At 34.4% G+C, this 14,420-nt stretch overlaps 2 protein-coding genes across 2 annotated transcripts; one reads left to right on the forward strand and one right to left on the reverse strand.

The window, feature by feature from the left end:
• Window positions 1–365: 365 nt before the first annotated feature.
• LOC100639230 (YLP motif-containing protein 1-like) lies at window positions 366–9,642 on the forward strand. The gene is made up of 10 exons (XM_019995978.1): window positions 366–374; window positions 1,733–1,795; window positions 1,956–2,055; window positions 2,634–2,779; window positions 3,125–3,259; window positions 4,893–4,982; window positions 6,414–6,488; window positions 6,653–6,710; window positions 7,600–7,748; window positions 9,379–9,642. The coding sequence occupies exons 1-10, from the start codon at window positions 366–368 to the stop codon at window positions 9,535–9,537; spliced, it is 984 nt and encodes a 327-aa protein (XP_019851537.1). The 3' UTR covers window positions 9,538–9,642.
• On the reverse strand, window positions 9,555–12,704 carry LOC100637709 (uncharacterized). The gene is made up of 6 exons (XM_003386301.3): window positions 12,603–12,704; window positions 12,411–12,556; window positions 12,123–12,272; window positions 11,912–11,960; window positions 11,463–11,696; window positions 9,555–9,835 (listed from the first exon to the last, which is right to left on the reverse strand). The coding sequence occupies exons 1-6, from the start codon at window positions 12,670–12,672 to the stop codon at window positions 9,663–9,665; spliced, it is 822 nt and encodes a 273-aa protein (XP_003386349.1). The 5' UTR covers window positions 12,673–12,704; the 3' UTR covers window positions 9,555–9,662.
• Window positions 12,705–14,420: the final 1,716 nt, after the last annotated feature.

Consider the following 14,420-nt stretch of genomic DNA (forward strand, 5'->3'; position numbering starts at 1 on the left):
CATGTGTCACATGACACATTCATACTTTAGCTCTTTAATGGCTTTTGAGTTACTTACGTGTATTTTGATACAATATACATGTACATGTATATATAAGAATTAAGTAATAATTTTTAAATGAGTACATGTAATTCTCATTGCTTTAGCTGCATGTACTGTACATGTACATGTACATGTAAAAGCTGGTAAAAGCTAAACTGCATGTGTATATTTTCTATTGGGTATTTTCCAGGATCACTAGTGATTGGTGTTTTCCTTGTTTTCTGTTGCACTTTCAAAGGCTCTGTAAAGTGTCCTTTTATGTCTTTTCCCAAAAAATCCAATACCATCTTTATATTGTTGTATTCAAACTGGAAAAATCTTTCATGGCACAGGTAGGTACACATACTTTTACCTTTATGTGGTAATTGGTGCACATGCAACCATACATGTACATGTACATGTACATGTGTACATTGTATTGTGTGTGCTGCACCTGACCTAACTGAAAGTGTCCTAATGGATACCACAGAGTTTTATTATCTCAACCAAGAAAAACAGTCAAAAGAACAAAGACAAGCTTTATGCAGCATGCAGCATCATTTTGCAATGTATAGTACATGTACATGTACATGCATGTACATGTACATGTACATGTACATGCATGTACATGTACATAGTAGTGAATATTGCTCAGTGTAGTGCTATAAGCCTATAAGTGACATAAGCCCATGCTATTGTGAGTCTGAGCATTTATAAGATTTGTGTGTGTGTGTAGTACATTAGGTGTTAATATCAAAGGCCCAGTAGTAATCAGGTTAAGCTCTTGTGAGGACTCTGTGTACCTACTGGACACCAACAACCTGTTGACTCTATCTTGAGGCAATTAAAGTGCAGCATAATCCATCATGTACTTATATTCTGATATAAAGTGATGATAATAATTAGTAGTAATACACTGTATGTGTACATTTCCTCTTGATATACAGTGTATCCACCCTTGTACATTAACATTTTAATTTATACAGTATATGTACATGTACATGTATATACATGTACATGTACATCAATGCAGCATGTCATAATGTACATGTGGTTTAATTTATAAATGTACACACAATGTACATGTGTACTGGATGTATTGTGTTTATACAGTGCATGCAATGCAATGCAGGTAATGATCGAGATATTGTACTGTTGTAATGAGATTGCATGGCTATATTTGTACCTATAATTTCTTTTACCTGCTATATAATGCATGTAATAATGTACATGTGTGCATCCATGCACATAATGTGTTATTGTGTTTATACATTATGTGGATTGATACAGGTATAGTGTATGTGACTCTGTGTGTGTGTGTGTGTGTGGTTGTTATGTTAAAGGTTTCAGTTGTCAGCTTTGAATGATTCTATTCTGAGAATAAAGAAGGAAACATAATCAAGTGATATGTGATCATAATTACACACTGTCACGTACTTATTGTACGTGTTAGGTGTATTGTAAATGCATTAGTTGTACTACTATACCTTGCATTAGCTGTATTGCTGTGCCTTGCATTGGGTCTGTTTGTGCAGTGATTGATTGATATCCATGCACTTGACCTTATGATGTTTTTTTGAACTTTATAATAATCATTCTTTTGCTTATCTTTCTCATTCTCCTTTCTCGCTCTCTCTCTCTCTGTCTCTTTGTCTCTGTCTCTTTGTCTCTGTCTCTTTGTCTCTGTCTCTTTGTCTCTGTCTCTCTCTAGATTGCTATTATATTTCGTGGTTTGCCTGGCAGTGGTAAGAGTCATTTAGCTAAACTAATTAAGGTCAGGCTCTCAAAGAAATACAAATGTACATGTAATGATATATACGGTACATGTACATGTATGTACCCGGTACATCAATTGTACATTACAACTAGTGTATATCACTGGCTGCACATTTTGTGTGACTGGTCATGTGATGGTGTGTGTATATATCTATTAGGAGAAGGAGTTGCAGTATTCATCTTCTGCTCCAAGAATTCTCTCAATTGATACTTACTTTGTTGATGAAGTGGAGAAGATAGAGAGAGACCCTGAGACAGGTACGCCATTATCTCACGTGTCCTTCTTTCGTGGATTATGTAACCTTTTGCATCAAGGACACTGCATGTATCACACTAACGTACCATGTAACCTCAGTTGTGTGTGGTTTGTTTGTGTATGGTGGTGTAGGTGTACGTGTTACTCTCTCTATGTGTGTGTTTGAGACACTCTGAAGAATTCTCTGCTTGAGTAATGATGCTAATGGTGACCATTAGACTCTGTTTTAGATCATGTGTTTGTGTGTTTCATATCTCATTCATGATTACTGACTCGTACCCATAACAGGGATATAGCGTAGTTTCATGTCTTTTTTAAATCTAAAATTTTGCCGAAATTTGTATAATTAATGTAATTATGTACGGTACATGAATGTGTGTTCGGAATTTTCCACTAGAAGGCTTTAGTGTAATGCATGCATGTATAATAATAATACTAACAATTAAGAGCTTTACTTCATGAGTTCATGTGCATATAAACTATATTCATTCATTGCTCACCATTTATAGAGTAATGTACCATTACTGTATATAGATATCTTGGCTGCTTGTTTTGTTTTATTATGGAGTGTCATTGGTAGGTCGTAGGATAAAGAGGAAGGTGGAAGAGTATGAGTATGATGTAGCACTAGAGACAAGTTACATGGCTAGCATGTTTAAGTTGTTTAACAGGACGCTATCTGAGGGTTATTTCTCTATGATACTTGTCGATGCTGTTAATTCAAAGGTATGGGACATTTCCTCTTTTCCTTTGTTGTCATCTCTACTAACCACTACCTCTTGTTTCTCTTCTCTTCCTCTCACTTTTATAATAATAATAATAATAATAATAATAGTATATATATATATATATATATATATATATATATATATATATATATATATATATATATATATATAAGCCTAACATAGTGTAGCTACAATGTATTGTGTATGACTGTATGTACATTCCTAAGAAACTGCATTCAACATACAATGTACATGTACATGCCTAATTAATCTCATCATTACTACATCTCAGTGACATTTATATATTCAATTTTTAAAAATTATTGTGTGTGTATGTGTGTAGATTTCTGATTTTGATCAGTTTTGGAGCAATGCAAAGCTAAGTGGTTTTGAGGCTTTTGTGGTTGAGCTTAAGGAACCTGTTGAGGTTTGTGCTAAGAGAAACATACACAACAGGACCAGAGAAGAGATTGAGCTGGTAAGGACATCAAGACACTGTACGTGTTCTGTGCATACATGTACATGTACATGTACATGTACATGTACATGTAATAATTAAATGTCATTAGCTGTATCTTTTATGTGTGTTACATGTTGTAGTACAGCATTGAGTCTTTGATCAATAGAATCCTTTTAATGTTAATTGAAGCAGCACTATACAGTAGTAGAGAGAGTAGTAGTAGAGAGAGAGGGGGGGGGAACAAACTCTACATTAGGTGCCTATTATTGAGAGATTGTCAGCATGTACAGGAGATTGTACTATCCTTGCAACAAGAGTAAAATTGGAAATCTTCCTTGCCTTCCTTATAAGGAGTAAGAGCTACTCACATGTAGTTGCTATTTTCAATAATAAATGACCCACTTAACAAAATAAATCTACTAAAACTCTTGCTGCAAGGATTATGTAATCTTCTGTATGTACAAGTACATTGTATTTGATGTGTTATCGGGGCAGCTGTTGGTCATTTGACATTGTTTGTAGCCTCAGAGATCAAATCATTTCATAGAAAGTGAGACTGTTAGTGGACTCTTTGTACTTTGTAAGTAAAACCATATTACATGGAGACATTCTACATAGATTATGTCACATTGTTTAGTGTGTGTGTGTCTCTCTCTTTATATTTCATTTATAAATGATTATGGATATTGTTTTGATGCTTTTGGCAAAGGTGTAATCCCAGCTTGACTCCATCGATGCATCAAGAAAGGAATTTAAGATTGTGTCTAAGCTGTGTATCAGTTTGCATGCGTCCCATTGTGAACTATTGTGTAATTGTGTGTGCATGATGTTTGCTTTTATGTGAACTGCTGCTGATAGCACATTATTAGCTAATGGAGCTTGATACCGTACCATATACAACAATGCTACACATACAAGACAGAAACGGTACATTGTACATGTGGAATGAAGTCCTGTGATTATTATCTGAAGTGAAGTAAAGGTTTGCATGCTCTTTGACAGTCTGTTTGTGTGTGATACAGTTTCCCTTTCATATTGATATATACTGCATACTGTCTGTGACAGGGGCAGTCTGAGTGGCTCTATACTTTCCAGACATCATGGACCCCTACAGGATCATGTGGAAACCAAGCTTTATAGCATACGCATGTACATAATGATTAATCATAATACATCAAATATACATATACATTGTAAATGTACCTTTTATAATGTAGTATGATAGACATGGTATAACTATTAACTATGTAATGCATGGATGGTGTGAATGCATGACGTTTGCACTAGCTCTGTATAATTGTGTATGGAAGGAGTGTTTAAATTTTAAATGGTGCAGTTGTTATAGGAGCATACCTTATGTTTTGTTGAAGCATAATAATGAGATAAAGAGTTTGTATTGGTATTGAGATGTGTGGGTTTGTTTGTGTAGCTTGAAGCTAATTACTATGATCTAGTATATACGCCTTTTGACAGTGGGACATTTTCTCATTCTGTCTACACTGACTCTTGCTCGCACTTTTCTTATTCTCTTAATTCTCCCCTTTCTCTCTCTCTTTGATTTATTTCTGCTATCTTCCCCTCTCTCCCTCCCTTTCCCCTCTTTCTCTTCCTCTCCCCTTCTCTTCCTCTCTCTCTCTCCCTCTCCTCACAGTTAGCTAAACAATGGGAGCCTACTCCTCCTCACTTTCTTCAACTTGACGTTACTTCTTTATTGTCACCACAAGACACAGCAATTGATGAAGTTAGTCAGTACACATACAAACCTACACAAACATGAACACACGCACACACACACACACACACACACACACACACACACTGAATCCTCACCTACTGCCCCTAGATACACTCTATAATGATTTTATACTAAGACTACACAATTCATTAGCCTAAAAGTCCCTCCATACTCTTTAAAAATGCATTAATTATTAAATAACAATTTTGTGATGAGTGGTTGTACTTTTGTGCTCCTTTTAAAAGAAATTTTATTTCCAAGTCATAACTGGGGTATTGTTTTCATCAGGTTTTATACGTATCATCATTATTATTATTATTATTATTATTTTGTATACAATACATGTACATGTATGTGTATATTTATAGTCTAGAGCTGATATGGCCTGGGGGCATTAGTTGATGGCATGCATGTACTCAGTCTACAGTCCACATACCTTAATTATGTAATCAGTGGACAATAATTATTTGTAATTTTATGATCATGCAGTGTCCTCCAGCACAAAAATTTTTAGTGCTTAATTGACAGTAAAATAACTGATGTAAACGGTAGGGTTGGCCGAATCACGAAAATATTTTTCTCATGGAAATATATTTGTCCTGTACATGTACATGTAATATTATGTCAGAGAAATTTTGGTTATACTGTGCTTGTTTCCATTCATCTGTTCTACAGCGAATTAAATTATTTTGCTACATGTACATGTACATGCATGTACATGTACATGTACATGCATGTACATGTACATGTACATGTAGTGCAAAACTGCAGATGTACTTGGTACATGTTCACATCTCACAACACCTCATCTATTATTGTTATGATTGCTTGATGTGTATGATATGCTAAGTGTGTGTGTGCATGTACAGTAGGTATGTTGGATGTTGTCCCTTTAGCGTTGTTGGTATATACACAGTCACACAGACTCAGATAAATTACTTATCATACTGCTGTACACACAAACATACCTACTGTAGATGTAGCTGACGTTTAATTAGTCAGTCACTCAGTCAGTTTGGCACTGGGTGTGTCATGTGACTTCAATCACAAGATTTGTATCAACAATGACAGAGATACATTAGACGCATGATAATCCTGACCGTATTAACTAAATGATATGTCTCTTAGTTAAAATGTGCTTATATAATATTGTACAACCAAAAAAATTGAAGACCATAAAGTTCACAAAAACCAATTTAATTTTAATAACCACTATTCCATGTTACATTAATTTTCGTGGCTTCTATTTTCAAAACTCTTAAAAAGAATTGCGAAATTTATAGCCCTTACAAATTTTGCTTTATATATGTGTACATGTATGCATAAGACCATTCCCATTTCGTTTCAATTCTTATTGTACTCCTGTATCAATCAGTGCATGTGCAATGTATGCAATTTATTATTATTATGGTCTGTGTACTGTATATGTACATGTAGGTGGACATGGAAATGGTTGATTCAGACAAAGAGGACTCTGAAGAAAAGAAGAAGGACCCCAACCCTCTCCCTCAGGTTTATTAACTGATCACACACACACACACACACACACAGTAATAGCTCATTCACAGTAAAAGCACAATCATATTATACAGTGTCTTTGTAATAATAATAATAATCTACATGTATATTGCTGGATGCTTTACTGATACTGTGTATGTATATAATGTATTGGTCAGTATCATGGCCTAGTACCAAGTCGCTGGGAACAGGAGGCGATGAATGAAGACATGCTAGGTTGGTTAACTTAATTATTTAATGTATAAGCATTAAGTACGTCTGTCCTATTTCTATTTCTTATTCACATCTACATTAATCAGTTCTGCCTACATTGTACTGTACATGTACATGTATGTATTCATTTTTTATTGTTGTTTAATTTGTTTCGTGGCACAACTCCCTCTAGTTCTTATTGTCATAATTATCGAAATTAGGTAGTTATTTTATTGTTTATTGAACTAGTCAGTCTGGTTTTGCACGCCAGTTTTGCAATCCTGTTTATTATTATTATTTATTATTATTGTAATATGATTAGAAGCCCGTGGGTGTGTGTTCAGCTCACTCACTTACACACATGAAAGCTTCTCTGTATAGAAACAAGAATTAACAGTAAACCTATGTGGGTGCAGTATTTACTAGCAATTAGTATTATTATTGCATGTAATAAGGGACGGTTTCTGTACTTCAAGTTTAAAAAATATATATACATGTACATGTATACTTACATGTACTTAACAGTAAGAGGTTATTAATAATTATTGTGTGCACAATCTGAATTTTGAAAAATGAATTATGCCTATACTGTACATACATGTAGTTTCAAAGTTTTGCTCTATGAATTTAGACTGTACAGTTGTTACTGCAGATTTACATTCTATCATAGATTATTTATAGCAAGGGTAGTGTGTTTGTGTGTGTTGGTGCAGGAGGGTATACATGTAGTTTCTGGTTTATGCTCATTTGGCAGGCAGTGTTATAAACTTGTCTATTAGTTGCCTGATGTGTAGTCTGTGAGTCTGTGTTTGTGTGCAGTAAAGTGCATGTGTCTGTGTATTGCTTGATCTGTGTGAGTGTTTATACTCTTCAAATCATGTTCTTCAATTATAGTTTCCTATTATGTCTGTAGATAAGCTTGATGGATTTAAGAAGCGTCGGAGAAGAGAAGGAGCTGTGGGGGAGGAGGGGGAGGAGGAGGAGGAGGGACTGAGTCTGAAAGAATATCTAGAACGGAAACAAGAGGAGTACAGTCAAGCTGGCAAAATGAACAAGAAAAGAGTAAGACCAACAATATATATTGGATCTATTTTTTATGGTCCCCCAAATTTTCAACTACACTACAGTATATTACCAATAATGAATGAGGAGTGATATGTACTGTACATGTAATACATATATAGAATTTTAAATGGTTCAGTGAAGGATATCAAATTACCTCAGGGTGGGTATATGTTAGTACATACTTGAACATGTTGAACACCTGATGATGATCATCATTGCCTGACATGCCAAAATACTGTAGTACTAACAATTAGTGCATGCATGACATGTACATGTACATGCATTGTCACCTTATGTGTACAAGTACATGCACATGTGCATTACTAGTGAATGTACATGTACATGCTATGTAGTATATAGTATTACGTGTCCCAAGGCGTGTCGATTATAGACATGAGAGCAGGTGGTGTCTGAGCTAGTGGTACACCCGTCCCGAGTTGATGTATAGTACTAGGAATTAACAAGATATTAATTAATGAGAGGTTCCCTCCTACTCGTATCACATGTGGGAAATCCATGGATGAGTGCATGATGATAGTCAAAATAATTATTTTAATATTCAATAGTAATTAGTTTATGTAGTATTTTAATATTTTTGGAGGCAGTGTTATACATGTACTTAGTTTATTTGTCTCCATTTGTCTTGGTTGAGTGCCTCATTCGTGTGTACATGAGCATGTAAAATACATGTGTACATGTAAGGATGGGATGGCTAGGGGTGAGACCAAAGGCAATTTAATAGTTATAATAGTCAAACCTATTTATGAAAACAGACACAAGGGGACCTCCTTAATTGCTAAACATTTCCGTAGTTTTAGTTTCACAATATTAATGTTATTAAGTGAATGGGTTCACTGCTCATTCTGCTCTGAGAGCCAGTAGCAATTTAGCATGTTATGTAAATAGTCTTGAATTTGCAAAGTATTTTATGCATAATCATAATTCCATTTTTACTTTCATTTCTCTTATTGATATAATACAAAATTTTCTTTAGTCAAAAATTTTATCAGGATGCTTTATTTGATGAAATCATTTATTTGCTTTCCTCGTACGTGGATAATAGCAGAATGATTAGACAATGAATATTAATTTGTATAAGACAAAGATGTTTTGACTAACTTTTTGACCCATGAAATTGGAAGCTATACGATCGATGTCTCACCTAAGACTATTTTTTGAAAAATTACTTAGAGTGAAAAGATACCTCTTCCAAATGAAGTTTAGACATAACACCAATAAAAGTGTACATGTACAGACAGTACAGTAATATATAGTAATACTACTATCATAGTGATACTAGGATAGTGTCTTCTTGTGCAGCTGTTCATCTCATTATGATGGCATGAGTAGACTAGAGAAAAAGAGTGATTGAAGAGGATACAAATTGGACTCATTACTAGAACACTATTTCTTCCCATGCCGTGTAATTTTAATTACTTGTGTGGGTACCCTAGACTTAGCGGCGCATCTTTGATTTAGAATCAATTTGTACACTGTTGACGCCCTTTTGCCTAGTGACTTACATGTATGTACTTATCAATTTCCTAAATGCCATGGGCCAACAATTATACACCCACACATACTATTAAAACATGACTCATTATTTTATGAATTATGCTTCTTGTAGGTAAGATGGGCAGACCTGGAGGAAGCAAAGGAGGAAATAAGAAAGAAAGAGATTGGGTTTTCACTGGGGGGTGGCTGGAGCAAAGTATCAGAAGATGAAGTGAATAGAATATTACATCAGCCCACAGCGTCCAATGAGGATGAGAAGGAAACACAATAATTAAATTATAATAATAATTATGCTTTCATATGTTTTAAAATTAAATGACTTGTGTGTACGTGTATAATAATATTATTCAAACAGTAAATATTGACAACAAAAAAAGCAGTTCCAGTATTCTTTCTCTATTGTTCGAGTCTTCTGTACTCGGCCCCTTTCTTCTCCAGTATCCGTCTTCGTGCGAATGCAATTATATACACCAAGAGTACGACAATAAGGAGTAGTGCAAGACATGCACCAACCACTATTGGAACAATCAGTTCACGGAATGCAACCCAATCCTCTTGACATGTGTGTTCTGTAGGAGAGAGAGAGAAGAGATTTAATATGTATCATACTGGATAGACACGTATAAGACTTCTTGTAGTTGATGAAACCAATAATTATTACTGTATAATACCGTATAGCAGGTAAATTTGGAGGGGATTAAATTAGGTGAATTTGGGATTTTGATAGCCATTTGCCAAAATAAAACCCCACCATTTTGAGCCATTATACGCATGCTCAATGGCATGTGGCCACAAATTCGCCAAATTAAAACCTGCCAATCACCAAAATTTAGCAATTTGCCAAAATTTAGCCTCTCCAAATTTACCCGCTATACGGTATTTTACTCATAGATCAGATGGATACTGAGCTAATCAGCACTATAGGATTAAAACAGGGTTTCCTACAGGATTTTGGCAAGTGCTCAGCTTCTTGTCAGCACATTTTAAATTAATTTTGCCAAAATTGCTAGAAGAGAATTTTAAATTTTTTTAATGCATATACATGTACATGTAATTATGCTGCATAAAAATTTTGAGTTCATTCTGATCAAAATTGAATCTTTTTACAAATTTTGAAGTAGCTCAAAAATTGGGTCGTAGACCCTGTACTATGGTACAGGATTTTGGGCCAAATTTTACCAAAATTGACAAGGAGAGAATTCTCAATTTTTATAATTAATACATGTACTTATGTTGCATAACAATTTTAAGTTGATTCTGATCAAAATTGGATTTTTTATGAATTTTTAAAGTTACTAAAAATCATGCCAAAGTCCCTGTCTAGGGCCAAAATTTAAAAGATGAAAAGTCTCCATTTTATATTTTTTCCTGATAGTACAAATTTTGAGCTGATTCTGGTTTTTAAATAAATTTAAAAGTTGCTCAAAAAGCTGTATTTAAACTGACTTAGCATGCTTTGTATGAAACCCTTGATTCAAAAAACTACTTGGCATTAGTAAACCATAGTCAAAGGATATGATACATGTACCACTATAGTGGATTTGGCAACACAACTTAATCACTCTGACGCTACACTCACTAGCATAAACCCTGAATAGCATACATTGCATATCCTATAGCCAAATATTTTCGTGGTCCAAAAATGGATCCATCTAATTTTTCTTGATTTTCTACTTTTTGCCACGTTAAACCAATTAAATACAATATTGGCAGATTTCATTTTTGTAAATATTGAAAAAATGCAAAGTCACAAAATTTTGGGCCACAAAAAGATTCTTGCTATATAGTATGTTGTATACATGTACATGCACTTATTATTTATTCCATTAATTCTTGGAAGCTGTAAATTATTTATCAAAGATTATCTTTTAGGGTTTACAATCTAGCTTCCATACTGAAATCATATCATTAATGAAAGGAAATAAAAACTAATAATACTAAATAGCAATAAATACTAAATTTTGGGGGTTATATTACACGTACACACAATGAAAAATTTTGGCAATTATTTATTTCCATTCCCATATGACAAAGCATAGATTGGATAGTTCATCATATTTTGCGATTGCAATAAGATCACACAATACTTATTTGGAGAAAAGGACTATGGCATTATTATCAGTACTAGTATTAGTTTTTGCATAAAATAACAACTAAACAAACAAAACATTCATTTAGTATCATAGAGTCACTTACTCTCTGGTTCACTGTTCTCAAAGCTTCCCAAATAAATGACAGTTTTCTCTAGAGTGACATAAGAAGTGGCACTGCTGTTACCGAGGACCACATCATTGTTAAGGTTGAGCTTCTTGCAGCCTTTACAATAAAAGTACTGATCTGTGGAGAATGTCCGATTGAAGAGTCCTTTGCTTGACTCATCTCTAATGGAGTATGAGTATGATGAGTATCGGGTACCATTGTGTGTTGAGACTAAAATGGAGAGAGTAGAAAGAGAAGATGGAAAAGAGAGAGAGAGACAGGGGAGGGAGAAAAGAATATAAAGAATGGAGAGAGAGAAAAGAGAGAGGAAGAAAGAAAGAAGTGAAAGCAGAATGAAATAAACATAATATACAGAACAGTCAAAATAAACAAGGTACATGTACATGTAGATGAGAATAATAAATGCTATGCAGTTTACTCCTCACCTGTCAATTGTACTTGTGTTAAACTCCAATACTTATTGCCTTCACCATACTACATATATAAATAATACATAAAACCTCATTATACATGAAGAGTGTGCAAAAAATATTTTGTATGGATTGATAATAGTACAAAATAGTTATAGAGGCAAGTATAATTTATTTTTACAAACAGATAGTAAATCTCTTTATTTAAAAATACACTGCTGTTTACTTTCTTAAAGTTCATTGTTGCTGCAAAAGTTGCCGCAACAGGATAGGAGTCAGAGTCCGTCCAATCAATGACAATACTATAATCAGTATCATTGCAAAAACCATCAACTAGCAGATTAGGAGCGTCAGCTTTAGGCACTGATACAGCTTGCTATTGCAAGGGAAGGAGGGAAGAGAGAGAGAGTGGGAGAAGAAAGAAGAACACAATATTGTAATAATCATATTGCTTACAAAATTTAACTGCATGGACAAAATTTTTGTAGGGTTTACATGTACTGCTCTCCCCCACCTCATCTCCATTGATGGTTCCATTGATAATTGAACGTGAGAGGTAGAAGACCATTTGAAAGCTAGTATAAAGGCAGACCTCATTATTGTCGTCTCTTACAAGGTATGTACGGTTACCGTCATCAGCTATAACTGGGGGAGACTTAGCTAAATAAAAGAAGCAATATGCAATAATGTACTAATGGAGTCATACCTTCTATTGAAGATAAGACGAAGGAGAAAAAGACGCACAAATAAAGGATACCCTTCCCGAAGGCAGCCATTTTCTGTGGCTCACGTGATAAGAATAGGCGCGGCTCAAAGATGGGAGGAGCTGGGTCCATGAGATTATGAGTGCATTTTGCATGTACTGGTATTAATGCTGTTGCAACTTCAGGAAGCTAGCCTAGCTCAGCTGTTAGTATCCTTCAGAACTAGAGCAGATTCTTTTATATTGATAAAACTAGCTGCTTTTTACACAGTAAGAGCAACTTTGATCAAATTCACAATTGCACATGGACATGGTAGATGGTACACTAGTCCTAGCAACATCACAGGCTACATGTACTTATAATTCTTCTCTTCCTTAGGGCATCAGTTGTCGTGAAACTGCTTTATCCAGTGAAGACTCAGTCTACACAACTGAAAAACGGTAAGAAGTAAAGTGCGTTATCAAAGAAAAGACATACCGTACAAGATCTATTGACAAGAGTGAAATTGGGCAAATTTGCCTATGGACAGTTAATTGGTGAATTTTATACTGGCGATTTTGGGCCACATGCCATTGAGCATGCTCAGATTGAAATGGTAGATTTTATACTGGTGATGACTGCCAATCACCAATATTAATTCCTCGCCAATAAACCATCTTGTACAGTAATCGGGTTGATCCTCAAAAAAAGGCACAGTGAATTGGTAATTATTATTATAAATTTTTGTCGTCTGAAAGTCAAAGGTCACTTCCATCTCTCCCTCTCCATGCCCTTGATATGCATACCAGCTTGTGCATGACTCCACAAACAACGCCCACTACTTGTTTGGAGCTAATCCAGGGACTCCCAGTGCCTCCTCACTGAGACTCAATGACATGTAGACTATGAAAGTACATAGAATTATAATATAATATGAGCCTGGGCCTTGGGAAAAAGGAGTGTGTTGGATGTCATTAAGTTTTGTTGGTTTTTTAGGCAAAGAGTCAAGCACAAGAAAATCTATTACAAAAATGTGCCTGCATAATACGAAAGCAAAATTAAACTTAGTATTTTTTGTATTTTGTAATTCTTATTTTATTTTTGAAGGTACATGTACATGTACAATGAGTTGACTAGAGTTGATCCTAGTGATGCATTGCGTCACCTTCAGACACACTAGCTGAATGTTTTAATCACAATAACCTGCACATAGCCAAGAGGTAAGCACACTGCACCTCATCATAACTTCCAATGCAGCTGAAATTTAAATTTAAATGTTGAAATGGAAATTAAGAGTGCAAGTATTTAAATTTTGAAATGAAGAGTATAGGTATTTTGAATTTTAATTAATAAATTTTTTGTAGTTTCAGCTTTTCAGTCAAAGTGAGTCATTTCATCCACAAAAAGGGATTTTCTAACACTTAAATTTAAAATAGTTGACAGTTTACCCGTCAGTGAGAAAGATAAGGTCTGAGGTAAGAAGACTATTTTAAATTTTAAAATAATGTCATGTTCGATAGCTTTTTGATAAGATCTCTTCTTTGTTCCTGCAAACTCTTTTTTATCCAGTCCAGATCATATTTAATGAATTTTATTGACTATTAATTAGTACAAGCAATTTCATCTCTTTTTTTTTGATATTGAAAATATTAACTATTACTATTTTTAAACAATTATTATTAATAAACACGCAGAAAAATTGAAATTAACTATTATTATTAATGTTTCAATTTCATTGATAATATTTATCTAGCAGAAGTTTTAAAACCCATGTTAATGTATACAAACTCGTTGACAGTATATAGATCTACATTTTTTTCAAAAGATGTTGAGACAGCTGT

This window comes from Amphimedon queenslandica, unplaced genomic scaffold (genome assembly GCF_000090795.2).
Source record: "Amphimedon queenslandica unplaced genomic scaffold, v1.1 AMPQUscaffold_13426, whole genome shotgun sequence".
Taxonomy (NCBI): Eukaryota; Metazoa; Porifera; class Demospongiae; order Haplosclerida; family Niphatidae; genus Amphimedon; species Amphimedon queenslandica.